Genomic DNA, 27,201 nt, shown 5'->3' with positions numbered 1-27,201 from the left:
CACACTGACAATACAACCCAGGTTGTTATTTTGGCAACAGGACCGCCTGGGAACTTTTTTTTTTTTAATGCTCATTAGGGTGTCATGATGATTTTGCCGTTTGTTCTTGGTCCTCATTAGCACAAAGATTGGTAATTACTTGGAAGGTTGTCGGTAACCCTAATAAAAAGAACAGGGAAGAGTCATTTTCATGATGAGAAACACATTCTTTTAAACACTGTACAGGGGTTCGTAAATCTGGAGTGTGGTTTAACGATGACACAATAGATATGCCAGCACTTTTTACTGATATGAGTGAGTTCAGAACATCACAAGCGCTGCTTTGAGAAAAGAGAGAGAGTAGCAAAGTAAATGCAATTGATTGCTATACTAGCACAATGTACAAATCCTGGTATGAAAACGGCAGTTTACGTTTTGCACCAAGGTCCGTAGATGCAATGTTGCAAAGGAAGAATAGTAAAGGTGTTTAATACAACATTTTGTTGAACTTAAATTGGTCACTAAGTTACAGATAAGCCTCCAAAAAGAAAATCATTCTCAAATCCAGTTGTTTTAAGGTAAATTATTTGCATTCAGTGTGTTCTGCTTATAATTCAGACAACAGTGTGTGAATATTTATTGGCATTGAAATAAATGATTGTGCTGCTCGGGTGTCTCTTTATCTCATTTCCTCCAGTTATAAAAGTGACAAATATTTAAGTATATATAAATTAAGTAAAAAAAGCTCCAATTTTTGCGACCTTTTCTGGAGGAATATATTACCTTGAACACCTCTTCAATTAACTTTAAGCAAGCAGTCTGTGTATTTCATCCACTACTGCTTTGAAGTCTTGCGTGTGTCTTGGAGACTGTCCTTTTTTGTGAGGGACATACTTTTTGAGTTTCTAAAGCTCACTGAATCATTTTCTGCCATGCATGTGTCTCATATTTTTTTTCTCTTGAACAATTTGATCTTTCCTGTTTGCCAGCAATAATTCAATTTTATGGCCAGATTTCTTGATTTATTGAAATGGCCTGTGCTCATTCCAGTTGGAAACTGGTGCCCAGTGAAGCCCATCTTTGTTTGCTTGATCTGTGGCGGGGCGTCCATGTGTTTCTTGTGATCTATTGTCCTACTGTTTGTGTGTGCAGCCATAATCCACTACACCTGATGTCACTTATCAAGACTTTGTGGGGACATCGGCGCACGGAAGGAGTGTTGGCGTGATTGGAGTGGGAAATAAAACAGATTCAGTCTAACCTAAATGTAAATTTCATGAGGATGTTTCTGTACAGGAGAAGATCTCTGTGAGGTGGATGTCAGGTAGGTCTGATAGGTGGGTCCGGTGGGTTCCGAGTCATGCATTGAGGAAGTTGCAACCCACCCCATTCTTCAGGCACAAGGTGACGGTGGCCTCCAGACCTGACACCGGACCGTATGAGGGCTGATTCACACCCATGTTACTATGTTAATTGAGTGATTTTCAATTAACGAGCTGAGATAGTAGGTAACACTAGGTGGTAGTGGCCTAGTGGGTAACACACTCGCCTATGAACCAGAAGGTTCAAATCCCACTTACCTCCATTGTGTCCCTGAGCAAGACACTTAACCCTAAATTGCTCCAGGGAGACTGTCCCTGTAACTACTGATTGTAAGTCGCTCTGGATAAGGACGTCTGGTAAACGCTGCAAATGTAAATGTAAATGTAATGATAAAACTTAGTTCAATGCCAAGCTGGAGACATGTTTATGATTTTGAGTACTTTTGTACATTTTTGCAATGAGCTGTCGCCGCAGTGAACAGTCCCCCAAGTTATGCATGCAGGAGGTAATGTTTAAGGGCGGCAGGGGGGTCAGCCTGCCCTTGCTCTTCCCTTTAAAGTCAATCCTCAGCATTATTGGAATTTCCATGCGAGCTTTCCGAACCGATCTGCAGCCTAATGCAAGTTTATTATTGAGACCTTCTGCGACTCTGCAACCCAGTTGACCAGGTGACCATCGGTACCCTGGAGATTGTTCGAATGCCTGCTGGTTCTCTCACTCTCCTGCCATTCCGCTCATTCCCAGGACACTTGTGGAAAACCGATGCCGGCTCCGGATGGCGTTGGGGCGGGGGGGGGGGGGCGAGGATCCGTAAAACTGGTGGGCGGGTCCCCGGGCGAATTTCGAGCCCGGTGATTTGCTAATCGGCCGCGTCTCCCTTGTCATTTGGCCCCGCGGACGCGGGTCGGTTTCGCGGCGCTCGTCCAGCCCTCTGACGGCGGGACTCCCCGGGTCTCCGGAGCGCGGTGCGTTGCGATTAAAGCCCCAAATCCCCTCAGTCCGAAGGCTGGCCGCAGGAAGGGGAGATCGGAGGGGCCCGGAGCGGCTGCGCGAAGAGACCGAAGTTCCCACCCTCCCCGACCCGTCACTTATGGCCGCGTAGCACCGACCCGGCACGCTTTGGGATTGTGGAAGGGACCGTCGCTTGTGCTTTTGGGGTTTTTTTTTTTTTTTTTTGAGAGAGAGAGAGAGAGAGAGAGAGAAGGCGACCATGGAGATGCAGAGGTGGTCCACAAGGTGGAAAACGAAAAGGTGGCTTTTGGATTCCCCTGTAACTGCAGCCATCACTTTAACCCTCGTCCTGCACGTTGCCAATGTCAGAGCAGGTAAGGCAAAAGATATATATATATATAAAAAATAAAAAAAACCCGTCCACTTCTTTTTTTCTTTCACTCTGGAGGAGGGTGAATATTGCCTTTGAGAAGAAATCAGAACAAAGCCGTCCTGGTCACCCTGGAAAAGTCTTGATAGAAACTTTCCTGCACTGTTAGCCACACGATGCTGCTGTTTTATTAGAATATCAGATGAATATTACTGTCTCACTTGTTTCGATCCCTCCCTAAATTATTATGCATTGACCATTATTATTATCATTATGTCCGGCTCCTCGAGCTGATAAATAAGAACCTCTTTGTCCCGGTCGGTGGTCCGTTAGGTGCGTGTGGACCCTTCCAACAGGGCGGGACACCGAGAGGTGTTCAGATCGCAGCTCACTCCTTATGGTTATTTAACTTTTTAAAAATATATATTTATATACGTGCTTTTTCTGGTGTTGGAAGGGTATGAAATAAAAAAAAAAGTCCACGTTACATCTGGATCACTTCTGGACTTTTTTCCCTCTGATTTTGGCATTAGCGGAGTAATATTGTCTAAAGAGGTTCTAGACTATAAAAAAAAAAAAAAAAGTGTTCATCCGCGGGGGTTGTGATGAACTAAGTTGTGTGAGTCGGAGAGGACGTGAAAATATCACATCCTGCTGATTCATAATTAATAAAATCTGGCCACTGTCCAGTCCCCCCCCCCCCCCCCCCCCCCCCCCCCCCCACGCTCTGCGGTGGACAGTGACACCCTCTGCAGCGCTGCCATCCAGCCTGGCACCCTGTCTCCACAATGCCCTGGTCCACACCGAAGCCCAAAGGGGGGGTCTTGAACCTCTGCACGCTAGAACTTTTTTTCTCTCTCTCTCTCTCTTTTTTTTTTTTGCACTAGTGTGTCTTCACTCAGCACAAGGTCGCGTTGTTCTTCTCCTGACACTTTTTCCTCGGGTCATGGTGGGAATGTTTCCACCCAGAGTCCCGTGCGCTTATTTGATGATGGCCTTCTTCGCGCGTCCCTATTATTTTAAGTGCCTTCAAAGGGCAGGCCAGTGCAGGGGCCTAGTCTGGTCTCATAACAGTGTCTGAGTCACTGGGCCCAGGAACAAAGGCGTCACAAAATCCGACCTAAAACATTCATTTAGGACAGTTTTATGGAAGATGTATTTCTGGCTTTCGTTGAAGAATAAAAGCACTCAGCTATTTGAAAAAAAAAAAAAGACCAATTGCACATTGATGTTTATTTGGAATATAATTTTTTTTTTTATTTATTCATGAATCAGCAGTCCAACAAAAGCATGGCCATATGTTGTGTAGCCTAATATCGCTAGTCAATATCGGCATATTTTCAATGAAGTGTGCCCCCCCCCCCCCTTCCGGTAGCTCAGGGCGCGTAAATGCTTCTCTGCAGGCTGCCCTCTTTTAGCTTGCAAGTGTACAGACACGTTTTCCCTGCCCCTGGGGCCAAGGCACCACTGACGCACATTCCTGCAGACAATGCTCACATTTCATCAGTCTCCCTCCGCTTCTTCTGTGGGAGAGTAGGAGACGTAGGCGAGTCAGGTTTTAAAAATGGATTCTCCTTCTCTGTCTCTCTTCTCCATGCTTTCCCTCTTCTCTGCGGCTTCTTGCCCCTGTAACTTACTGCATAACACGTGTTTGTTAAATTATAGAGCGTACACTTCCTTGGCAATGGCTATGGATCACTCCCAGTTTTCCAATATCCAACATACCATAATTACATGATGTATACACATTTAAGGTCTTGTTATAGTGGTGGGTGTATATATACACTTTCTATTCTTTTCTTTCTGAGGTAGAAAGGAGATCTTCTGTTTTTTATGTTCAGTGGAAAGAAACATAAAGCGGAAAAAAAAAAGAAAGTTTTCCCCCAGCGAGAGTTCCTCGCGACACTGTGGCATAATGCAGGCCTGTTCAGACTGTGAGCAGGTCAGAAAGGGCAGAGATTTTGAGGCGAGGGAGAGGGGTGAGTGGGTGAGCGAAAGAGAGTGAGAGGTGTTAGTTGAATACTTTTGCTGGAGTCTCCGGGAGCACCAGGTGAAAAGGTAGCCTCTCCTCATTGCTATTTATTATTATCTAGAGAATGAGTATCAGTATCTACAGATCGGGTCCCGGTGAACCAAAGCGGGATTCCAAGTTTAAAGTTACTCTGGATAAGAGCATCTGCTAAATGCTTTAAATGTAAATTATTATTATTATTAGGAGAATGCCAGGTGTTGCCCTGTATGCTTTTCCTACAGATCAGAGCCCAGACATCTTTAATCCCTCCCTGCCTGTGCCAGCGCATGTTGCAAAGTTTGCTGCCTTGATGCAATTGTGTTAACATGACAGGCATTAAATCAGAACACGGTCGCAATGGCCAATCAGATGTTTCCTGCTAATGTCGCGTTACCACGCCCCTCCGACCCGGCCAATTAACATGCTGCGTTAGCCAAATCGTGAATCATGATTCTTTAACCCCTCGATCTGAGCACCTCAGCCGGGACCCCTGTGTTTGCACAGCAGCTGGGGGTAAAAAGTCACACCTTCTCATCAGTTGCACCATTTTACTGACTGCGCGCACTCATCTGGATGCTTTAATGGATTTTCGGGGGTCCTTGGTGTTTTTTTGGCATCTCCCTGACAGGGTTGTAGCCTGAGCTAACCACATCTGGAACACATGAGGGCAAGAAGTATGCTGGGTAAGAGGCTCACAAAGAGCCCCTCAGTTCAGGCTGGAAAGCCCAGTGGCTGAGAACTTTTCACTGTATTTAAAAAAAAAAAAAATAAAGTGAGAAGTTCGCATCCTCCTTTCATCACTCTGTCCTCTCCTTATTGTTGCTTTTCATCTCCTCCCCCCCTCAGTGCAGTCAGGTTGTGCACTAAGCATAGCTGGTGAAGAGTAATCACCAATAAGAACCCGGGACCCGCTCGACACAATGAGGTTTTCTTTTGGAAACAGAAGAATGGGCAGGCAGACCTCTGCTTTTCAGAGGTGTTGAAGGGGTCACGAGTGAGTTTTCACCCCGGGACAGCGTCCTGCTCTGCTATTTCAAACATCTGAAAAGTGCACGTTAGCTGAAGGTTGATTCGACGAAGAGACTTTGAGCCGTCCTCCCTCAGACTTCTCAGAGTTTCGTGCTTTTTCCTTGCTCTCCCCCACCCACCCCCACCCTTTTTTTTTCTTCTTCTGGTCTACGTGTAACATCTCCACCCTTGCTTGCCCTTTCCTGAGACACATGTGCTCCATCCCCGCTGGGTGCCTGAATGAGATTCAGGACTTACAGATGTGGTGGGTAGGCCCAGGCACTCGAATGCCTTCATCATATGGGCTAGAGGGACTTCTTGCCGGATGGCGGGGTGGGGGGAGGGTGGGGTGTGGTGGATGACTGGAAATGGAGAGATCAGCATTTCCCACCAGGCCTCTCTCTGAGGTTCTGTGACTCAACAAGAAATGCAAATCTAGGCGGCCCAAATAAGTGCATCAGTAGGTGGTGCAGATGGAGAGGACTCACATGGCGTCCCATGATCCTGTGCCTGTAGGATTATTTATTCTGTAAATAGATACCAGAATTCACATAATATTTTGGGAGGTTCTTGGGGGGTGGGGGGTGGGGGTGTCTCTCTCCTGAGTGAAGATGTCCATTGTATGAGCCTGAATACACTTGAATGTATTGAATCAGGCCGTGTTTTCTCAGCATGCTCCATTGGCCGTACTGAAACGATTCCGTACGGTTTGCTTACCCTCGCTGGACCTGGAACGTCCGCCGAAGTGTGTTGAGAAGGAAGTCAGACTTTTTTTGGTACAGTGAGCAGCACAAGAGTGTTTGGGATAATTTTGGTGGCCGTGGCCAGAATAAACAGTTACTTTAGAGGCAGCCCTGTTCAAACCTGGACTCTGGGAAATACTGATTCGTTTAAGGCCCTTTTGTGTCGTGGCTAACAATGTTTTTCTGACACTGGACATCTCCATAGAACTGTGGGCTCTTGTGAAGGTTTTATGTCCACAATCATGTCTGCATGCATCTAAGCTGTCAAAAAAACAATAAAAAACTGCTCACCTGCTCATAAGCTCTGTGTAAAGGCTGATGAGGTGTTTTGATAAGCTCCTGATTTTCATACCTTCTCATGGTCCTTCATGGAAGGTAGGGCACAGCCTATGGGATCAAACAGAGGAGTCTCTATTAGAGGTGAATCAGACTGCAATGCAATGAAAGAGCAAAAAGTACTCGGGTGACCCTTATCAAAGTAAACCTATCCACTAGGTGTTATAAGATTGGCCAGCGGCACAGGCTCGGTTTAATAGGTGTTGGGCTTGACTGAGATATTTCCTGCGAAACAGAAGGCCTTCTTGAAAGGGCCACCGCCCAAGTGAGTTGTTCTCAAGGCATCATATGTCGTCATTGTCATAACGCTTTAAGTGTCAAATGTTAAATTTAATTTATGAACGACTAATGTTCAAACATAACATAAATATTTTATCACTTGATAGCATATTGACTTTTTTGTATTCTTCCGTGAAGGCCTTTTTTTTACCTATATAGCCCATAATCACATACAGTATGTCTCAATTGCTTTGACAGTCCCTACAGTTGACACCCCCCACACAGTCCATGTTATATATTACAGTATTTAAAAGACAGGTACTTACAAAATAGAAGACATATTCTGTCTTATTTTAAATTATTGGTTCCCAATCAGTATTCTAAAAGTATGCTGAATACTTGAATTTTATGTACTTTAATGAAGTACATTGGAGTACAAATACGTTTTGCCCAAGCTTGTACATTACTTACAATCTATTAAATATCATGGCTGATTTAAGTGTCTCTTATTTAAAGTGCTCTGTATGTGCTTCGTTCCCCACCTGCAGCTGAACCAGTGGACGTGCTAAAAGTATTAGACTTTCAAAATGCCCCCGAAGGAGTACAGAAAACGACAGGATTTTGCACAAACAGAAGAGCCTCACAGCCAGACACGGCCTACAGAGTTGGAAAAGCGGCCCAGATTAGTGCCCCAACCAAACAGCTTTTCCCAGGTAAGATGAGCCCATTCTCTCTCTGAGTTTCCTGCTTGTGTTTAGCTGCATTTTAAATGTGCCCATTGTTAGCCATGCCAGGGCTTTTGACAGCAGATGCCATCCCTGATTGTACAGTGCTGTGTTTCACCTTGCTTGCAGTACTGGGGGCAGCAGTAGGTCCTGTTGGCTGAAATGCACTGACTGTTGCCGAGTTGGCACTGTCTGGGGCAATGCCATTGAGAGGCGGGGTGGTTGCACTGGATGTAATCATCTGCTGTTAGAGGAAATGCATGAAGAATTCCATTAGTTGAAAGTGCTTTTACAAATATACAACTCAGACTGAAGTTAGAAATGGTTAAAAAACACATTTACAGGTAATAGTTAATGATCTCAAGGGTGAGTGTCCTTTGCCTTTAATATAATGGGAAATAACAGCATGTTAATGTCACATTCTTCATAATACGATCTATTATACTATCTATTAGGTATGATCTATCTAATTTAATTTCAAAAGGGACTTTTCCATATGGTTTGAGCAATTTAGCTGCAAATGTCCTCATATTTTTTATATTTAAAATATAACATGTACATTTTAAAAAATATATTTTTTCTTTATATTTTAACTGAGTGCTGATTGTTCAGGAGATGTGTGGAGTTAAATGAGGCAGATTTTTTATGACTTGCTATTTCCCTCCTTGGAAATGCATTGAAAGCATAAAAAGTAAAACATATAAAAGCAGGAGAAGATGATGCAATTTCCTCATCTGGCAACAGTGGGCTGAGTGTTGTAGCATAGTATGTGCATGCTTCTCAAATAAACCTGATGGTGTGTGATGTTCCCCAGCCGGAGTTTTCCCAGAGGACTTCTCCATCCTTACCACCATCAAGCCCAAAGCTGGCATCCAGTCCTTCCTCCTGTCTATCTACAGCGAGAAAGGCATCCAGCAGCTAGGCATGGAGGTGGGACGCTCACCCGTCTTTCTGTACGAGGACCAGACCGGCAGGCCTGCCCCTGAAGACTACCCCCTGTTCCGCACTCTCAACCTGGCTGATGGAAAGTAAGTGTGGCGCTGTGCTCATGTGCCTCAGTATGCAAAATGGCACCACCGTAAGCTTGTTTAGCTCTTCATCCAGAAGGGTCGTCTTTGCTGGGTTTGCAAACCAGAGCCTTTAATACTTCTGCTGCTCATCCTTTCTAAGCATTACTTTAAATGGGCTGGTTTGTGCTGAATAGCCGTTTGGAGCATCTTCTTGCTGTTACTGGTTATTGAGAACTGGCTGTCATTCATAAAAGACCTCCACTTTTTAGAGTGGGAGCTCGATAGCTCCTAGTGTCTTCCAGTGGGAAAATGCCCCATAAACCGGCATGGGCCAACTGACTTCAATTGTACTCTTCGTCACAGGCTCTTAGTTTGGCTGTAGGTTTCCAGTAATTTCTGATGCAGATGGGCCTGCACATCCAAGCACAAGCCTACCAGCACCATATTTTTAGTGTAGTCTATTGTTGAGTGTTATTTTGTTCATGCTATGCTTGGTTTTAGTTGGGTTGCTCTGAGAAATGTATATACCTAAAATTGTCCTTAATGCCCCCTCAATGGTCAGCCCTGACCAGCTGAAAAAGCTGTTTTAATTGGTTCATGGTTGTGAGAATCATAAGCAAATGTTATAATGGTTTTAAGGATCACTGAGCTTTATAATGCACCATAACACAATTATTAATGTAAACACAACCAGCAAAGATTCTTTGGGGAGGCATTTAAGCCCAATATGTATAGATGCAAAGAATGAATCTCAGGTCACAGTGCTGGTCTGGCCTAGTTTTTTTTCCACTGTGTGGTTTAGTGGCCCACTGTCTTCTCGCTGCAGGAGTTTAGCGCTTGTGTGAATGGCTCTTTTCCAAACGGCTTTGACCAACTCCTGCAGATTTTCTTTGTACTGGCTGTATTATTGAGTGTCTTCATGTAAGCCCCATTGGGGAAATAGTTATCTGGAGCCTCCAGTTCTACATGAAAATTTGTCTTCTTTAAACAGCATCAGTTTTCACTGGGTCAGGTTCCACACAACCTTGTGCAACACAGTGTTAAGTTTCCTTCAGTGGAAATAGCTGGAAATGAAAGCTTTAGCATCCGGATGTATAAATTTGCTGTTGATAACCATTCATTTGTTAGTCCGTTATGATGATTAAATAAAATGCTTTCAATAATTCATGCACAAGTATTGCAAGCATCCATGATGTCAATGTGAAATCTGCTTTTATTTTGGAAAATGAGTGAAGTGTAAACCAGTGTAAAGTGGGAAATGTCACATTTGGTTTGTGTTCATGGTTGTGTGTGTGGATTTTATTTACTGCACTGATGGGAAGCAGGTCTTTTGGTACACATCTCTATGATCTGGATTTATTTCACAAATGAATGCCTCAGCAGCTGGGAAGAAATATGGCCTCAGCAATGTACTTCCATTCATTTCATTCTGAGCCTGTGTTTTATTTCCTTTATTTGCTGTGCCATTGCTTATTTCACTGTGAGACTTTGTTATTTGATTGCTATTGTTCTTTTAGTCTGGAAAGACATTTAGTCTTTCCAGACACTTCTGAAGGCCATTTACCATGTTACATAAATATGAACATTATTTATGTAAAGAAATGTATATAATAAAATTATACTGTCATCATATTTTTCTAATGTTTTGTTAAGTGATAACCTGAAGGGACTATGCATGCTTTCCTTGGAGGCAGCCTTACCAGGCTTTAAGTCCTCAGAACAATGTTTTGACTGTACACCTCCGTTTCCCCGGCCCACCTCCCTGAGCCACACTTTCCCCAATGTTCACAGTGTCTGTCATGCTGACTAACCTAGAAGGAGGATTTACTTCTGGGTTTAATGAGTTTAATCCTGTGTTAAACAAGGCCAGAGTTGGGGAGGGGTAGAGGGTTTGCAAGGAAGGCTTGGAATGCAATATCTCCAATGCAATCGCAAATTGTCCAGAGCTTTGAGGAGGTTTGGCGCACGTGCAATGTGCATTTGGCTTTTTTAACCCTCTGCTCACTCTTTCCCAACTCTGATGTGATTTTCTGCTCTTCTCCATGTCAGGTGGCATCGTATAGCCATCAGTGTTGAGAAGAAGACAGTGACCATCATTGTGGACTGCAAGAAGAAGATCACCAAACCACTGCAAAGGAGTGACCGTCCCATCATTAAAACCAACGGCATCACCGTATTTGGGACAAGGATGCTTGATGAAGAAGTCTTTGAGGTAGGGACGACTGACCTTTTGACCCCTTGTTCTGCTACCCTGGCAACGATAATCTTGTGGTCATACAATGGGCAACCAAAGCATACAAAACAAAGCTGAACAACATAGGTCACCGGTGAAGGAACTATTAATGCTTATCTACATGTTCACAGAAAACGCTCCTGTCATGCTATTTCCTTAGTGAAGTGAAAGTGAAGTGATAGTCACACGTGATGCACACAGTGCACACAGTGAAATTTGTCCTCTGCATTTAACCCATCACCCTGAGTGAGCAGTGGGCAGCCATGACAGGCGCCCGGGGAGCAGTGTGTGGGGACGGTGCTTTGCTCAGTGGCACCTCAGTGGTACCTTGGCAGATCGGGATTCGAACCAGCAACCTTCTGATTACGGGGCCGCTTCCTTAACCACTAGGCCACCACTAATATGGGAAGACTGCTGAATTTCAAGAAGACATGTAGTGTCCTCAGTCTTGCACTAGGTCATGTTTGGTTTCAGTGGGACTCATAATTTTAAATTGTTGCTGGTTTGTTGAGAAAAGAAATATTGGCATTAAGATGAACTCTTAAGAGCTGGAAATATGAGAATGAGCCAGTGTCTCAAAGTCAGAAAGCCAGATATATTTTGTTCCCAGCGTTTAAATTTACAGCCAGAATGGACTCTAAGGGACCATATGGGCAGCTCCAAATTGCAGCAGTTACGTTTTACTGCAAATAAAATGCACAGGGCGGGGAGTTTACAGGCCTGTAAAGAGGCATGCACTGAAAACTAAACTAATGAAACAGTGTGATGCAATGGCAGATCAAAATGAAATGTCATTTCAAACTAACTTTCAAAGCCATTTTTGGAGAATAAAATGTGCTAACTGAAACCTGTGAATTGAAAATGCATTAATGCACTATTAATGTCTTATCGGGTGTGCCGCTCCTAAATGTTCTTCAGCTTCATTCAGCTTCAATTTTTATTTTAGGTAGAGTCAAACATACAGGGGTTTAGTCCTGGTTAAGGAGTGGAGGAGGATGGATGATTGAGGATAATGTTGGGAGCGGAATCTCTGTTAGGAAGATGTTCAGATCATACACATTTTGGCCTTTATTTCAACAATGCTCCATTCAGATGAAATAAGCCACTAATGGTGCTAATGTTCACTAGTGTTCGCTAATTTCATGAGGCATGTCTACAGCAGATGTGGTTTTCAAAAAAAAAAAAAAAAAAAAAAACGTTGCATGCAAATAGGTCTGGCTTGTGAGGCACTTGTTCAATGTCCTACATTACTGCTTGTGTGGAAGATCTACTATGAAGAGTGTCATCCTCAAAACACCAAATTTGTGGCAGCCTTAGCATTATCCAAATAAAGCCATCAGTCTTAAAGTGTTTTGCTTGTGCTTACCTATCTAATTGGTCTAATTAATTTATCCATGAATTGTGATTAATTGTTATTTTCTAAGAAATTTAGTTTTTCCCCAGTGCTCTTTAATTCAAGCCTTTTGGAAGAAACCTTCTGTAATTGAATGGTTTATTTCATCTGGATGTCATGGAGAGTGCTATGTGATAAATGTGAACAGTCTAGTTTTTACCTACCTGATAGACTGCCCGGCTCCTTTATATGCAATATGCAATATTCATGGGATATTTGGTCTTCCCGCACGTGAGGTTGTGTGGGACAGTACAAGGCTGGCCTTGTGTGACTCCTGCTTGCTTTAAAGCTGCTCTTTTTTCCATCACTTCCTGTTGCGAGGGCGTCCTCTGCCTTGTAATTACAGTCGGCGAAGGCTGGATCAGCCCCAGTTCACAGTAAATCTACATTTAGACTGTAGCTTAGTAGGCACGCATTTCACACAGAGATCTTGGGGGTTATAAAGAGGGATTAAAAAAAACGGGTGTTTATAACAGGGTAATGACAGACTAATAGGCCTTTTAATGAGTAACATTTGGTCAAGAAAGAGGTGACTTGAAACCTTTGAAATTGCTTTTATATATTCCGCAATAATTTCATTTTTGGAACACTATATATTTTCGTTCTAGATGATGTCACATTGGTGAGCAAAAAAGACTTTTGCAAGATATACTAGAAAAAAGCGAGGGATGAGACTGTTGAAGGTCAAATGTAGCTGGTAGGTAAGCGGAGTTGCAAGAACTGGGATGATTGTCTAGTAGCGCAACGTTGGAATCATTTAGGATAATGGTGAGAGTGAAAGCAAAAAAAAAAACTTCTTTAACACTAATTGGCTTTTTTTTTATGGCAGGATATCCGTTTGATCAGTTTTAACACCAGGGTCATCCGCCATTGTCTGCTGTGTTGTGTTCCCACTCAACACACTGGTTCTGCTCGGTGATTTGTGTGTTTGCCCCACTTGCTTGCGTATCCTCGCACATGATACCGAAAGGAAGTAAACTAGGGGGTCAAAATGAGCCGCCGTGTAAACAATGGCAGACAATGACTAGTTGTCGCGTGCGATTGAAATACATTGCATGTGGGTGAAGGAAAGGCCACCTCTGGCCTGGGCAACTTTCGTTTGCTTGCGAGGTGCGGGGGTGGGGAGCCAGGACGGAGACTCCATTATTCTCTTGGCATGGGCTTGACTGATGGCTGACGTAGCTGTTTATTGCCTCAAAGCCATTTTTTGTGCGGGGAGTCTTATTTCCATGGCGACGGGGTGTCCACCTTGTCCTACCGTGTGGCATGTCTCTGCTCCATTGTCTGGGCCGCTGGTTGCTCAGCTAAGTCTTGGTGTCTTGATCACTTTGACACTTTTGCATGATTTGGGTGGATGCAGAACTCGGAAGTGCTGACAGAGCTCATCAATGGTTGCCAGATGTGAGCTGGGGATTGCATTCCAAAGTGAGGAGGGGTCCCGAATGTCTTCTTTTTCTTGTTTACCTACGCTACACTCTTCTTAGAGGAATTTTGTTCTATGGTGTTGGACCAGCAATTCAGATGTTGAAATATTTTTCTGCTCATAAATATTTCTTTTTCAAGATGTAATTTGAGATTATATTGACTGCTATTCAGAAAACGGTTAATCTAGTCAAAACTGAAATGGCCCTACAGTGAGGCCCATAGGATGTGTAACAGTGCGCTCAGTGTAATTTTGGAACAGAGGCTTCATCTGTTCTCTGTATGGCCACCGCAGAAGTGTACTCTGGGAAACATGAAGGAAATACCTGGCCCGACTCTGAGAAACCTCAGTCCCTAATGCATTCTCCACCTCGGCTGAATCAAGACTCTGTAAAAAGTGTTTCGGAGGGATAGCTGCTTATTCACCCGCTTCAAATTTCAGACATTTTTGGGGTTAAAAATGCCTTAAGAGGGTGTGTGAGATCCACCAGGAAATCGCTCTAGAGAAGAAAATGGTTGTTTGAAAAAAGGCTTTAAAAAAATGTTTGTGTATAATTTGGTCATTATAGGCAGATTTCGACTCTCTGTGGGTTGCCGTGGAGCATTTCTCATGAATGAGGGCCTTTCATGGCCCTACAGCTCTTCCCAGTACGTACTCCCCTCACCCCTACCAAGCCAAGGCCATGAGAAAGACCATTCATTTGCGCTTGACACTAGCTGTCAGAGATATGGATTGGATCCCTCTTTATCCCTTTCCCTTCCTCTCCCCTTACCTGCTGTGCACGTTGGGCGAGGGCTGCTGGTGTTTGCGTGTGAGCTTAGTGCTGGTCTTTGTGTCACAGCGCACTGGTTGGTGGTTGAATTCAGACAGGCAGATGGATGAAATGCCTCGAAAATTGAATCAGACAGGCAGAATTGGATGGATGCGAATGTTTCATGGGGGGAAACGGACCCTGCCGATGTCCCTTGGCTGCCTGCATTTTCAAGGTGCTAATTTTGCAAGAGCTTGTCCCCGTGGGCCACCAGGAGGCTGTGTTTGATTGAATCTGGAGAGCTTGGCCTTGTCTGGTCTGTCAGGCCCTGTTGCTTTTTGGCACGGGCGCTTGCTCAGTAGCGCTCAACAGTTTATTGTGCGCCGTGGGGGGTGTGTGTGTAGGGTGGCTTTAATAGGTAGGGGGTGGGTGTGTCACCTAAGCGACAGGCTCGCAGCCCTGGGCAGGGGTACATCAAAGGTCAGACCTCCTTCTGGTTTGATTTTGGGGCCAGTCGTTTGTGCTGCGGTCGTTCTGTAATTAAACCCGTAGTGCATCCAAATGAGCAGAGGGGAAACAAGATCTCTCGAGCCCTTCAGATGCCGCCCCTTTTCGTTGACCGTCCTTTAAAACTTTAAGAAAGTTGGCCCGCATTTTAAAAGAAAGAAGAGACCTATTGCACGTAAGCTCAAACAGCATGAGCCACAGGAACTTCCAGCACAAAGCGCCTCTGTGGTATTATTAGGTCTTCTGTTGTCATGCCAAACAGTTTCCTGGGGCTTCTTCCTGTGGTTCTAACTGTCTGGTTCTACTTTGGAGCAATAACCCACGTACAGTTATGGTCACGTCCGGGGTTTTTTTTATCTACAGTATTCGTACAGTCGTGTTTGGTTCTTCTGCCGGGCCATGAAGAACACGGACAAAAGAGAGTCATAAGTGCTGTTGTCCCCTGTTGGGCTGAGTCTGAGCGAGGGTCTCAGGTATCTCGCTGAGGTTGCGACCTTCAGAAGGGTGCCGTCTACCGTCTAGCGCCCAACTGTGAATCCTTTTATTTCTCTGTCAGGGTCAATACACGTGCAGCTCTCAATACTGATGCTACCCACAACTCAGATTACACGAAGGCATATTTTATGCGTGCGTGTTTAAGTGTGCGCGGATGAAAGGCCAGCCAGCAAAAACACAACCAAAGCCCCTCATCTCCCCAACCTGCAGGAGGAAGATATGGGGGCTAATGCAGCACAGGTGTGCACGACACACAGCTGCTCTTTACAATGCCCCACCCCTCCTTTACATTTTTAGATTACTTCCTTCAGCCTTTCCCTCTCTCTCCTCCCCATCCTTTCTTTCTGTTCATCACGTATACCAGTGCATGTCAAAATATTAGAATATAATGGAAGGGGAATGGGGGAATGCTTTAAAAAACAAAAAAAAACTCTTTAGCGCCAAACTTTTTAAATGAAGACGTTGTTGGATTGTGAATCCTTTTTTTCACAGCATTAGGAAAACTTGTCCTAATTTGAGATGTCTGGTTTTCAGGAGCCGTCAGCCATAATTATCAACATGAAAAGGAAACCTTATTGTATGTGTGACGAATATGAAGGTTTAGCTTTTTTTAGATTTTTTAGATTTTACCAAGTAAAGTAAAGTAAGTATTCATAGTAAGACAGTGACATCATGTACCCTGTAGTCACACCATTCTCTCTATTTATTGTGACAGATGGACATGAAAAACATGGATTTTTAATAAGCAGGAAACTGGACGCTGGGATTTTACTGTACTAATGAGAAATGATGCAACACACATCACCTGGAGTCAGGCTCCAGCTTGAACTCCCAGGGTTCCGCTGGCGCACGTCTACGGTGCCTAGCCTGCTGCCTCGGCTCCCTGGAATCCTCAGGAGCCGGTCTTGGCTCTCGTGCCCCGGTGATTATTTGCCGTTCTGGTCACAGGTGACAGGTTGTAATGCAGCCGTGAATAATACTGGTTCAGGTCGTGTGCGATTATTTCTAATTTGGGAGTTTGCTGTGGTTGCTGCTTGGCATCCGTTGCTGGCATTGTAATGCTTCAGCATTTTTTGGAATAAGGAGTTTCCTCTTTCCAGAGACATGGTATTATTACACACAATTAATAATAATGTAATGACAACTTATGTAGCTTTGAAATATAAAACTTCCTTTGTCAGGCATTCCTGACCAATTGGTTGTTTATATACGACTTTGTCAGGTATTCACACACGCATACAGCAGCAGACACGATCCCTGGCGTGTTCCAGCCTGCTGATTCACTCTCTGAGTTCTCGCTCAGACCCCACCGCTGCCACTCAAAGCCAAGTGTCTCCTGCAGCGCGCCGAGCAACGCCAAGCGTGAAACTCGACCAGTCAGCTGCGCAGCTTACCTCGCCGCTTCGGGCTAAGCGTTTTTGTGGGGAATGCCATCGCAGCGCAACGCGGCATTCCAGAAAAAAAAAAAAAGGAGTCGGTGGGGGGGTGGGGAGTTAAATTATGATGGGCTCCAAAAAAAAGCGATCCAGATGTGTGAGCCAACATGTGGAACCCCCCGTGGGCCCTGGCCTTCCACAAAACTCGAATCCCAGGGACAATAGACTCTTCTCGCCCGTCGCATAGACAGTTGCTGGGAACATGGTGTTTTAAAAGTGCCTGCCAAGACCTGGACGGGAACCTCAAGTACCCCGACACACTCGCCCAGCGCGGAGAATGTGTTATTATGTCTTCCAGTTATAACTTTTAGGATTCTCTCTGGGGCAGGGCGATAATCCAACCGCAGCTGATTCCCCGGAGCTGGGAGGGAAGGCGGCTCACTTCCCAGACCACTGAGGCCGGCAGCCGACCTCGCCATCCGCTTGGCTCCGATGGACGCCAGTGCATTTCATTCCCCGTTCCTCGCACGTTGTGGCCTATTTGCCAAAATCTCTTGCAGATGTTTCGAACTGTGCAGTGGACTACGCTCGTGGGATTATAGCTCGCGCCATCAAAAGACTGTCCTCATAAAAATTGCGGTCGACGCGGCGACCCCCGATTTAGCTTGGCTGAGACATCACCTGAGCACTTTTATATGTTTGCCAGATGTTTCTGTGCAGAGTTTTATGGAGCATTTTGCTTTAATTTCCTTGAACACATGGGGAGGAATAACATTTTGGATGTTTTGGGCTGTCTGGGGTATGTGCATGGATCCATGCTGGGTGGTATGCACTGTTTTAATTAATCAGCGGGAGGACGGACGTTCCTGTGATGCAGAGAAGCTTGAGAATGTGGAGCTTGAACGGATGTCCAGAGACTGGAAACACAGTGCATATGTAGCTGCATAGGAACACGTGGGTTAAGATTCGAGAGTCTCTTTGTCTTCTCATACCCTGTTGCCAGTTATAGAGCTAATTTCATATTGTTTCAGTTGAATTCATATCATATGAGTGAATCTAATACATTAAGATGACTGGTCCAAGCTGTCTTAACTGTTTTGTTACGGGTTATGGTCTCTTATGCAACTGAAGATTGCGCATTATTAGAAATTACAGAATTGTTCTTCATCTCCACCCTTAGCTACCATTTGCAGAGAATGTAGAAGATTCTTATCTGTGTGCCTTTTTTTTTTTTTTTTTTTAACAGATGCTTGTTATGATGTTGTGATATTATTGATATATGAGCTGAAGAAGTGATAATTACATTTATATTTACAACATTTATCAGACATACGCATGATAATACGCATCTGCATCGCTGAGAGTCACCGTTAAAGACCCAAAGGTGCAAAATTCTCCCTCTTTTCATCCCCAGGGCGACATCCAGCAACTGCTGATCGTGGCTGATTCCAAAGCAGCTTACGACTACTGTGATCACTACAGCCCTGACTGTGAAACCCCCCAGAAGAGCAACCTGCAAGCCCAGCAACCCGAGGACGAGGTCAGTGTGGACATGGCCCGAGGGCGTCGCCAAGGGATTTACCCCACCTGAGCGGCCTGGCCCCTATACAAAGGGCCATCCATCTCGCTGCTTTGTGCAGGAAAATTTGGAAAGTGACTTTATGTTTTTCAGCAGCTAAATTACATCTATCTTTAAAACATCACGCATTGCAGTAAGTCATTGTTGGGCAGACAGACGCGCTATTTCTGTCTGACAGACTATGGTGGAAATTCTTTAAAAAACCATGACGTCTGAGTTCTCCCCCTCTCTCTCTCGAGGAGTCTGGGAATTGTGCCCGCTAATGCATTGTGCAGACCTGTTAGAAATACTGGAAAGAGGAAGCGATGACGTACGTGGCTTACATGCTTAGCTAACACGAGATTCACCAAAAGTTGTATCGCAGAGACATCGGCGGTCGAGATGTAGGTGTACATTTTTATGAAAGTTTTTTATTATTATCATCATTCTAACCGATTTTCGTCTATTAAGGTTGGGTGGATGCAGCTTTGGAAACAAACAATTATTTTGTTATTATTTTGTTGTTTGGTGTACAAAAATCTTGCAAAATGCCCTTCTTATAAAACAAAATTCCATGTGAAATGCTGACAGTGTGAAGTCCCCTGCTGACTCAGCAGAGTTGCACTGTGCTTCATTTTTTTTTTTTTTATGTTACTATTTCATGCCCAGAAAGTTAAGGCATCGTCAATTAGCCATTTATAGTCCCAGTCCTTCTAAAGGTCATGTGAGTGCTGGAGAGAGGGAGCGAGAGATGGCCAGGCTCCTGCTAGATGTCTTCACCCTGCGCTCTGCAGCATTTGGCCGAGTCTCAGAGCTGTGTAATGCAAGAGGGCGTCTTGAAGGTTCTGGCAGGACAGGACCTCTCCATGTGGTCTCCTGATACAAAAAGGCTCATGGAAGGCAGCCAGCACATCCGCTCCTGAGTGCTCCTGGTAGCCCAGCAGCTGGATGGGGACTAACTCATGTGTGATGGATGGAGTGTCACAGGCGTGCGCTGCATCAAATCCTGTAGAGCTTTAAAAACAGCAGCTAATGCTTTGAACTAAAATACAGAATCAGAAAAACACATACAAACCTATTCATTAATTATAATTTATAAATGTATTTTAGCCATTTTTTTTATAAAGCCCCTCTGATAAAAAAAAATGGTAATATAAACACAAAACCATGAAGTACCATTAATATGTTAATAAAATATATGTGGCAAAAACTAACTGGGGGGGTGCTTTTAATCTCATCATCATTACTTTTGTGAAGCAAGTCTGTAATTTAAATTCCAGTTAATTAAAATGTCCATATGATGAAAAGGCCAAACATTTGGTAGCCACAAAGATTTTTTTTTAACACTGTCATTTTTATTTATTTTAACACTAAGCTACAGACCCATTTTTGCCCTTCAACACATGTTTGACCTAATAGAAATGGTTGAAACATGGCACAGGGCTCTAGTCCACTTTTATACTAATGCTTTTGTATTAATACATCTTTTTTTGCTTCATGAAAGTACTGATTTTCTCTGCGTGTAAGCACAGCAACAGTACTTTTGAATCACATTAATTATTTTACCATGTCACTATGTAATGTGTCCAGTGGATGCGTTACATAATTTAAAGATACAGAAGTGTATTATTCCAAATACATTCTTGACATGGTAACACCTCTGCCTGCTCTCTCTCTCCTTCCCAATTCCAGTATGCTACTGGGTCAGATTACGGAGACCTATATGAGTACTATGATGGTGAAACTGCCAAAGAGACAGAGGAATATACTCAACCTCAGGTAAAAATGGTTATCATATTATGTGTTGCTTTTTCTACCTGAGAACAGTTTTATCCTAGTTTTGTAATTGACTAGGCACAAAGAATGTACCAGATTTTTAAATCTGATTTTGTGAAAACTTTATATGCATACGCCACTGGGATGGGCCGGCATTTCAAACTGGTTTGCAGTTATTATTATTTTGCATTCATCAACAGTTTTACTGCTTGTTCTATCCATAGAGCCTCATTCATATTTTAGGTTTTGGCATTCAACCTCATTTAATAGTCCAAAGTCACTAATATGTGTTGTGAATAGTTTTTTTTTAAGTTGTGAAGATCATGTGGGTTTTTGAAACAGTTAAATAGGGTGAAATTCAAACTTTTCAAGCATTTTATGAGTTTCCGGGTGATACTGACATCTCACAAACATTTAACACTCCATGCTTAAATGTCTTTTAACTTGGGCAGATGACTTTACCTAAGGACTACTACTTGTAGTTTAATTGATCGACTGTCTGTCCATTAAAAGGACATTGTTTAGTTTTATTTATCTGTCTTTGTGCTAATGTGGGCTGTATTTCTTTTTCTTTGACTGCAACTTTTCAGAGAAAGAAGAAAAAGATTGTTAAATATAAAGCCAAGCCTGTTAAGTTCCTGACCACACCAAAAAAACCTGCTCAAAATTTACCCGCCAAGAAGAAGCGTCATGGCTACCAGGCTACAGCGCCACAGAAACCATTCTATTTAGGGGTAAAAGTACCTGTAGGCCCGATCAGAACACATCAAGATGTTTCCTCCGTAAATGAAGGAAGGTCTTTGATGCTAGTCTGAAGCGCTACCTAACCCTTACCCACCTCCACATCCCCAGACTTTCAACCGAGCGGAGGCATAGAAAGTTCTAGAGACCGCGGCAAATAACACCAGTACCATGCTTGCCCCTGCTAATCCCACTTCTCTTATTTATTTATTTATTTATTTATTTAAAACTTCTTTCTTTTCTTTCCCTTCAATATGGGCCACCCTCAGGTAAACAATGTAGATGGCGAATACTATACTGACTACGGAACAGTAGACGGTACTCAAACTCAGTCTCCCATTGCCACAACTGGAGCCAATGAGGTAAATATTGACTTTTCTACACTTATTTCACTTGCTTTCTTTGTCCAGAAAAAAAAAAAAAAACGAGTGGTCGGGATGAAAGCCCAATGAAAGCAGGGGGTATGAAATGATGACGACAGAACAACGTGAAAGCCTTAGTACCTCAACAGCAGAACTCTGCAGGAACCGGTGTCGAAGAGTTTAGCAGATTTCAGCATTTATCTGAATGAAATTGCTTATTTGAGTGATTAATTGTGATTGGAAAATTTTCATTTGAACCCAGTGGAGGAGTCTGAGTTCAAAAATCAGCATCTGTCTACATTTGTCTATGATAATGCAGGACAATGTGTACAAATGATCAAAAAAGCATTCAAATCAGGTAAATGCTGTAAAATGATAAACATTTTTTTCGAACAACATAAAGCTTGGCAACTTAGGTCTGGTCAATTCACTTCAGATATGGAATAATGTTTATTATGTGTTTCTTTTTGAGTTTATGAGTCTTAGTGGATTACCATTCTTTTGGTGTGAAGCTTTACGTTGTTTAAGTCAGTTATGGTTAAGGCTGCATCGGGTGAAACAGTCACCCAATTCACTTTTGCTAATAACTTCAATCTGTATGAATATATGGAGTACAACACACCCGTAAAACAAATTGTTGCTGACAGGGCTGTAGACTAGCAAGTAAATAAAAGTCCTTTTTATGCGACACAGGTTATTGTTTGAAACAACGGGTATGTGATTTCTTTTTGAAAATATATTCCTTAGAATTTCTTGGCATGTTTGTGATTTTTGCTCAAGGCTAAGAAATTATTAACAATAGTTTTTAAAAGTCCTTTTAATAGTAATGAGAACCATGCTGGACGAAGGATGGCTGTCAGCACTCAGTACAAAGCATCTACCACACAGGATGCTCCAACAGTACAGCTTTGTCTTGTTTGTAGAGAAACCCGAAACTTCTGAGGCCACTGAGAAATTGAACATCCTTATGCTGAAAAATTCAGCAGCAAAACCTGCGGCTTCTTAAATGAAAAGCCTTAGATTGTTTCTAACTTTCCTGACATCCATGCAGCCTTAACCAGCACTGACAAAGTCACTGGTCAGTGTTCTCTGGAAAGGTATTATGGGTAACACGTCTGGTTTTCGAAAGGTGCCATACATGAGGTTCCAGCACCTCCGGACAGATACAGTTATCAAAGCAATTACTCCCCAGCCCAAGCCTGCTTCACATCTGCAGCCATTTTGACAAAGCAGCTCTGATGCTGCCAATTTGAAGGGGACCTCACTTCACCCTCTTACAGCAATCTTCAGCGCAAGGTCTTACGGGAACATGGGTGCAGTGACACTGAAATAGAGAAAATACCTACCATGTTGTGTGTGTGTATATAAACAAACACACACACACACACACACACACATATATATATATATACAATACAATCAAAGAACAAAGACTTATTATTCTCCAGAAATGCTACCTGTACCTTCATAATATGTATTTTGTGATATATTCCACTATCCCATAATGTTCTTATAATCAGTTTTATGCTGTTGACATCAGAATTGGACCAAGAGTTTAATACATTTTATCTCAAAGGATGTTTCGTTGCACCCGGTGTTAACCCTTTTGTTGACCGTGTTAATGAGATTGCTGTGAAGGTTTGTGATGGCTGCGGCATTATGCAAACTGCAGAGTGAACATGTTGGAAACCGAAAACCTCACTTTAATATTAATTGTCAGTTTTCTGGGCCAACCAACTCTCTGCATTCTTGCATACCTTGAGCATTAAGAATAATTTGATGTCATTTTAGAAGTAGGGCTGAATTCAGTTAAGTTACTTCACAATGAAAGCTTAATTGTGTTCAACCTTAATTTTATAGCTTTTATTCACTCATGCACAATGCTCCTTTAATTATGTTTACTGCTAGTTAATGCCTAGAATAATTCAAAGTATGTTGTAGGCTGGTGTGATATATTTTCTTGCAATTGATAAAAAATGGCAGCATTTAAAATGCTTTATAATGCTATACATCTGGGTAACACTTCATTTGGCCTTTATTTACTTTATATCTACAATTAAAAGAAACTGTAATTACTAGAACATTCAAGGCTGCATAAAACTATTCATGGTGTTAGAAAGGGCCTTCATGGGCTGAGGACATGTGAACCAGGCTTTTTTTCCTGATGAACCCTGAGTAAGAATTATGCTCAGTGACAGGCGGGAATGGTTGTCTGTCTGTGGTCCGAATGAGATGTTACCCAGTTGCTATTCCAAGGTTTGTGTTTACATTAGCTGGACCTGTGTTGACCTGCTCAGCTGTAGAAAATGAGTAGTCTGGGTCATAACTGCTTGACTAACCTCTATCTTCCCTCCATTGCTCAACGCCTTGCTCTGCTGCTTGGGTAATGTGAGGCTGTGCTGGAAGAGGAAATTGTTGATGAAATTGTCCCCGGAACGGCCGAGGCCGCTCCGGAGCCTTCCATGGATAATGCACAGCCCGAGGAAGCAGTGGACCCGGCAAAGAGCGAGTATGACTTTAAGGAGTATGACGTTAACCTTAAGGAGTATGACGCAAACGAGCTGGGCGGGCATGAGTATGATTATGGGTTGTATGAGGGTCTCGCTCCAACCGTGGCCACGTACGACGATGAGGTTGGCGTTGGCGCCGCCGTCCAAACCGACGTCACGGAGAGCACCGTAAGTATGGCAAACCCCAGCACCCTGTGTGTCTGCATGGAGGGAGTTTGCGAAGGGGCTTTTCAGATGGGGTCTTGCCTCGACTTGCACCCAAACCTCTGTCACATGTCTCTGCCGCCACGGCATGGGCAGGCTGTCTTTGTCGTGTGTGGAGCCTGCTGTGTCCGGAAAAATACCTCCAGTTCCTTCAGCTAACTCTAACTCTCACTTGTTGTTTTTTTAGTGTAAATATGGTTCTCTTCACGCAACCTTTCTCTGTTTGTGTCACTTTCTCTCGATTTCGTCCAACCTTCCTCTTTTTTCTTTGTGTTGTTTTTCCCAAACACGCAAACCACAGAGGACGTCACTGTCACTGTGTTCTCTAAGGTCTCCCCTGCATGAAGGTTGAGTCGTGTCCACTCTCACATTCTGCTCATTCTGTCCAACCCTCCTCCCTTTTTTGTTTTAAATGAGCTACCTGTCAGTGCTTCATCCTTCTTGCCCAGGGGCATGGTCATTAGCCCATACCACAGCCTCATCTGTCTCCAGAGCACCACCTTCTGCTCCTCCTGAAATGAAAATAACATTATTTAACTGTCAGTGCGGACTACACTAGCACGTCCATGTAATGGCTGCATAGCCTATGTCAAGTCCAACATAATTCTGATGAACGGAAAACAAATGACCTTATTTCCCCCATTAAAACTATGTTGCCACTGAGTGTGTTTATTGCACGTACCGAGACATTGTTAGACATGAAACATTCTTAGATTTTTCTCAATGGGATTTTAAGGCCTGTCTGTGTCTGTGTGTGGGGGGTGGTTTCCCTCTTGCTCTCTGTAAGGTCTCAATGAGACTCACACACACTCCCACATATTCCTGGGTGATCCCGTGCACTAGATGGACAACAGTACAGTAAACAGTGAATCAGCAGTAGTGGGAGTTTGCAGGTCTGGACAGCTACAGAACCCAAATTTACGATGGGAACCTGAACATGGGCCAGAATAAATCCACATCCTCCCTTTACTACTTTTCCATGTCACACAGTCGGGGATTCCAAGTTTTTTCCTCCGTTCTGTATAAGCGACTACACACTGATCCACCGCCAGCATGTGCAGCTTCTCCACCCACCATTTAATATCTCTCTGCTCGTTTATTCTCATATCATACAGCACTGTCAAGCCACATTCATTACCTCACATGAACAATAAGTAGTGTGGATGTCTAAGAATATGATACAGATTTTATTTTGATATTTCGAATGAAATAGCCATTCATAAAATATACATACATTTTTGCCACATTCAGACCATGAATTGAAAATAAAAGAGACAGTGGTACATGGTAGAACAATTTTGCTGTGTCATATTTTATATATTCACATACTTTTTCATTTTATTATCTCACATTCCAATTAAGCCTAAGCTTGTCCTCAGGCTTATCCAGTTCTGTGCTGTGTATCTGCAGGTGGCTGGCGGCGTCGGCTATCTGGGCCAGAAGGGAGAGAAGGGGGAACCCGCTGTCATCGAGCCCGTAAGTGAAAAGCCACCAAGCCAAGGCTTCATCAGCGCGAACAATGACCCTAATAACTCCCGAAACCCACCTGTCCTGCTGGCTGCGCTCAGCATCAGCAGAAACAGAAGAGCAGCTGTACGCTGCAATATAATGCTGAGCACAGCTGAAGTAGGCTGTGGACATAGTGGACTTTACCTGAATTGTTAAATATAGACCTTCCTTCTGGTCCTGTTTTAGGGAATGCTCATTGAAGGCCCTCCGGGACCTGCAGGCCCTGCTGTAAGTACATTTTTTGACCCTCACGTTGGATGAAGCAATACCGACGACCACAAAAAAACTGTTCTTAATGTCCTCATCATGTGTTGTTTTAATGTGTATCTTTAGGGTCTTCCAGGCGCACCTGGCCTCCAAGGCCCTCCTGGCCCTGCCGGAGATTCTGGTGAACGGGTACGTTTCTGCTGCGGCAGAACCTGATCTGACATTTTATGATTCAAGCCTAGCTAATTCAATGTGGACCTCTATTAAATACCAGAGTCTCCCATTCCATGTATTTATTCCATGTAGTTATTAACTTGCTCAATATTAAATAGGAGCTGTCTATGGTGCTGGTTAGTGGAGGGTTTGGATATTTATCCAGTACAAGACATTGTTCTGTGTCTATAAAGTAACATTAAGATAACATGTCTGAAATGTAGAGAGAGAATCTGGAGGAAGAGAATCTGATTAAAATAGAAAATGTCTGACCAAAACAGTCTAGATATTTACGGATATGCTAAAAAGACAGAGAATGCCATTCAGCTTCAGAGAATGCAGACTGTCTAGAGGAAGAGGCAGCATCGAGTGGCAAAGGGAATAAGCATGAAGGAGAGAAGAATAGATAAAAGGTTGTAGGGAAGGAACAAAGCTTATTAAAAATGTTTTTTTTTGTTAGCATAACTGCTGGCTCCCGGGACTGATACTTGCTGTTGTTGAAACATCTTCGTCTTGTTAGTTTAGTGGCTCTGTGCCCTTGGGAAGGGGTCCCTGGAGCTGTCTGCCTCAGGGAAGTGTACCGTCGCATTGAAGGCCTGTAATGATTAGACTGTGCATTTGGATTCTCAGGCTCCCCCAATGCATACAAAGCTGTTTAAAGAACTTTTACAAGACAAAAGCATTCCTTTACCACACAAAGAGAGTCCCTAGAAGGCTGGTGTCTCATAAGGGATTATAAAATAAAATGGGTAGTATTATTATTACTATGGTAACTAATATGAACAAAAACTGACCATGTTGTAATGAACTGGTTGGTTAACTTGGCCCACCTTTACGTGTACAATTACCTAAAGAAGAACTCAAACTTCCAAACAGTTAAAAAACATAGCGGTTTTAAATTAAATTGTAGTTAAAGCATTACTCAACATTGCATAGTGGTCTGCAGTAATGAAGTACAATGAATAGAATATGCATGTGCATTGTGTGCATCTGTAAAATATTCCAGTGTACTAGTCAAAGTATGCACAGCACATAATTATAGGAAATGCATGGGCTGTGGAACACATGGAAGCAATTAGTTTGAGAAAAAGAAACCAAGGTACCAGCAGTAGCAGGGATGAGTATTCTAATGGCTTTAAATGCAATAAACATCCTGTGGTGTTTTGTATCCATGTGGTGTCTCTATACTTGGCGTCCGCATCCTCTGTCTAATTCTGGTTATTTGTCAAGACTTCACTGACAGGTCAGCAGGTCGTCTTGTGCCATTA

General features: G+C 43.3%; 1 protein-coding gene across 3 annotated transcripts in view; it reads left to right on the top strand.

Annotated features, from left to right (window-relative positions):
• Positions 1-2,172: 2,172 nt before the first annotated feature.
• Positions 2,173-27,201, top strand: part of col11a1a (collagen, type XI, alpha 1a) — a 66,241-nt gene continuing 41,212 nt past the window's right edge. The window contains exons 1-11 of one of the 3 annotated variants that reach the window (XM_028959214.1): positions 2,173-2,627; positions 7,489-7,653; positions 8,480-8,693; positions 10,725-10,887; positions 18,268-18,393; positions 20,104-20,190; positions 21,198-21,290; positions 23,684-23,968; positions 25,415-25,480; positions 25,700-25,741; positions 25,847-25,909. In XM_028959214.1, coding sequence (XP_028815047.1) covers positions 2,513-2,627; positions 7,489-7,653; positions 8,480-8,693; positions 10,725-10,887; positions 18,268-18,393; positions 20,104-20,190; positions 21,198-21,290; positions 23,684-23,968; positions 25,415-25,480; positions 25,700-25,741; positions 25,847-25,909 — 1,419 coding nt within the window. In that variant the 5' untranslated portion in view covers positions 2,173-2,512. Of the gene's footprint in view, positions 2,628-7,488; positions 7,654-8,479; positions 8,694-10,724; positions 10,888-18,267; positions 18,394-20,103; positions 20,218-20,777; positions 20,922-21,197; positions 21,291-23,683; positions 23,969-25,414; positions 25,481-25,699; positions 25,742-25,846; positions 25,910-27,201 lie in introns of all 3 variants that reach the window. The other 2 variants (XM_028959231.1, XM_028959223.1) reach the window with 2 other exon arrangements.

This window comes from Denticeps clupeoides, chromosome 2 (genome assembly GCF_900700375.1).
Source record: "Denticeps clupeoides chromosome 2, fDenClu1.1, whole genome shotgun sequence".
NCBI classification, from domain to species: Eukaryota; Metazoa; Chordata; class Actinopteri; order Clupeiformes; family Denticipitidae; genus Denticeps; species Denticeps clupeoides.
This window is presented reverse-complemented; position numbering and strand designations above follow the sequence as displayed.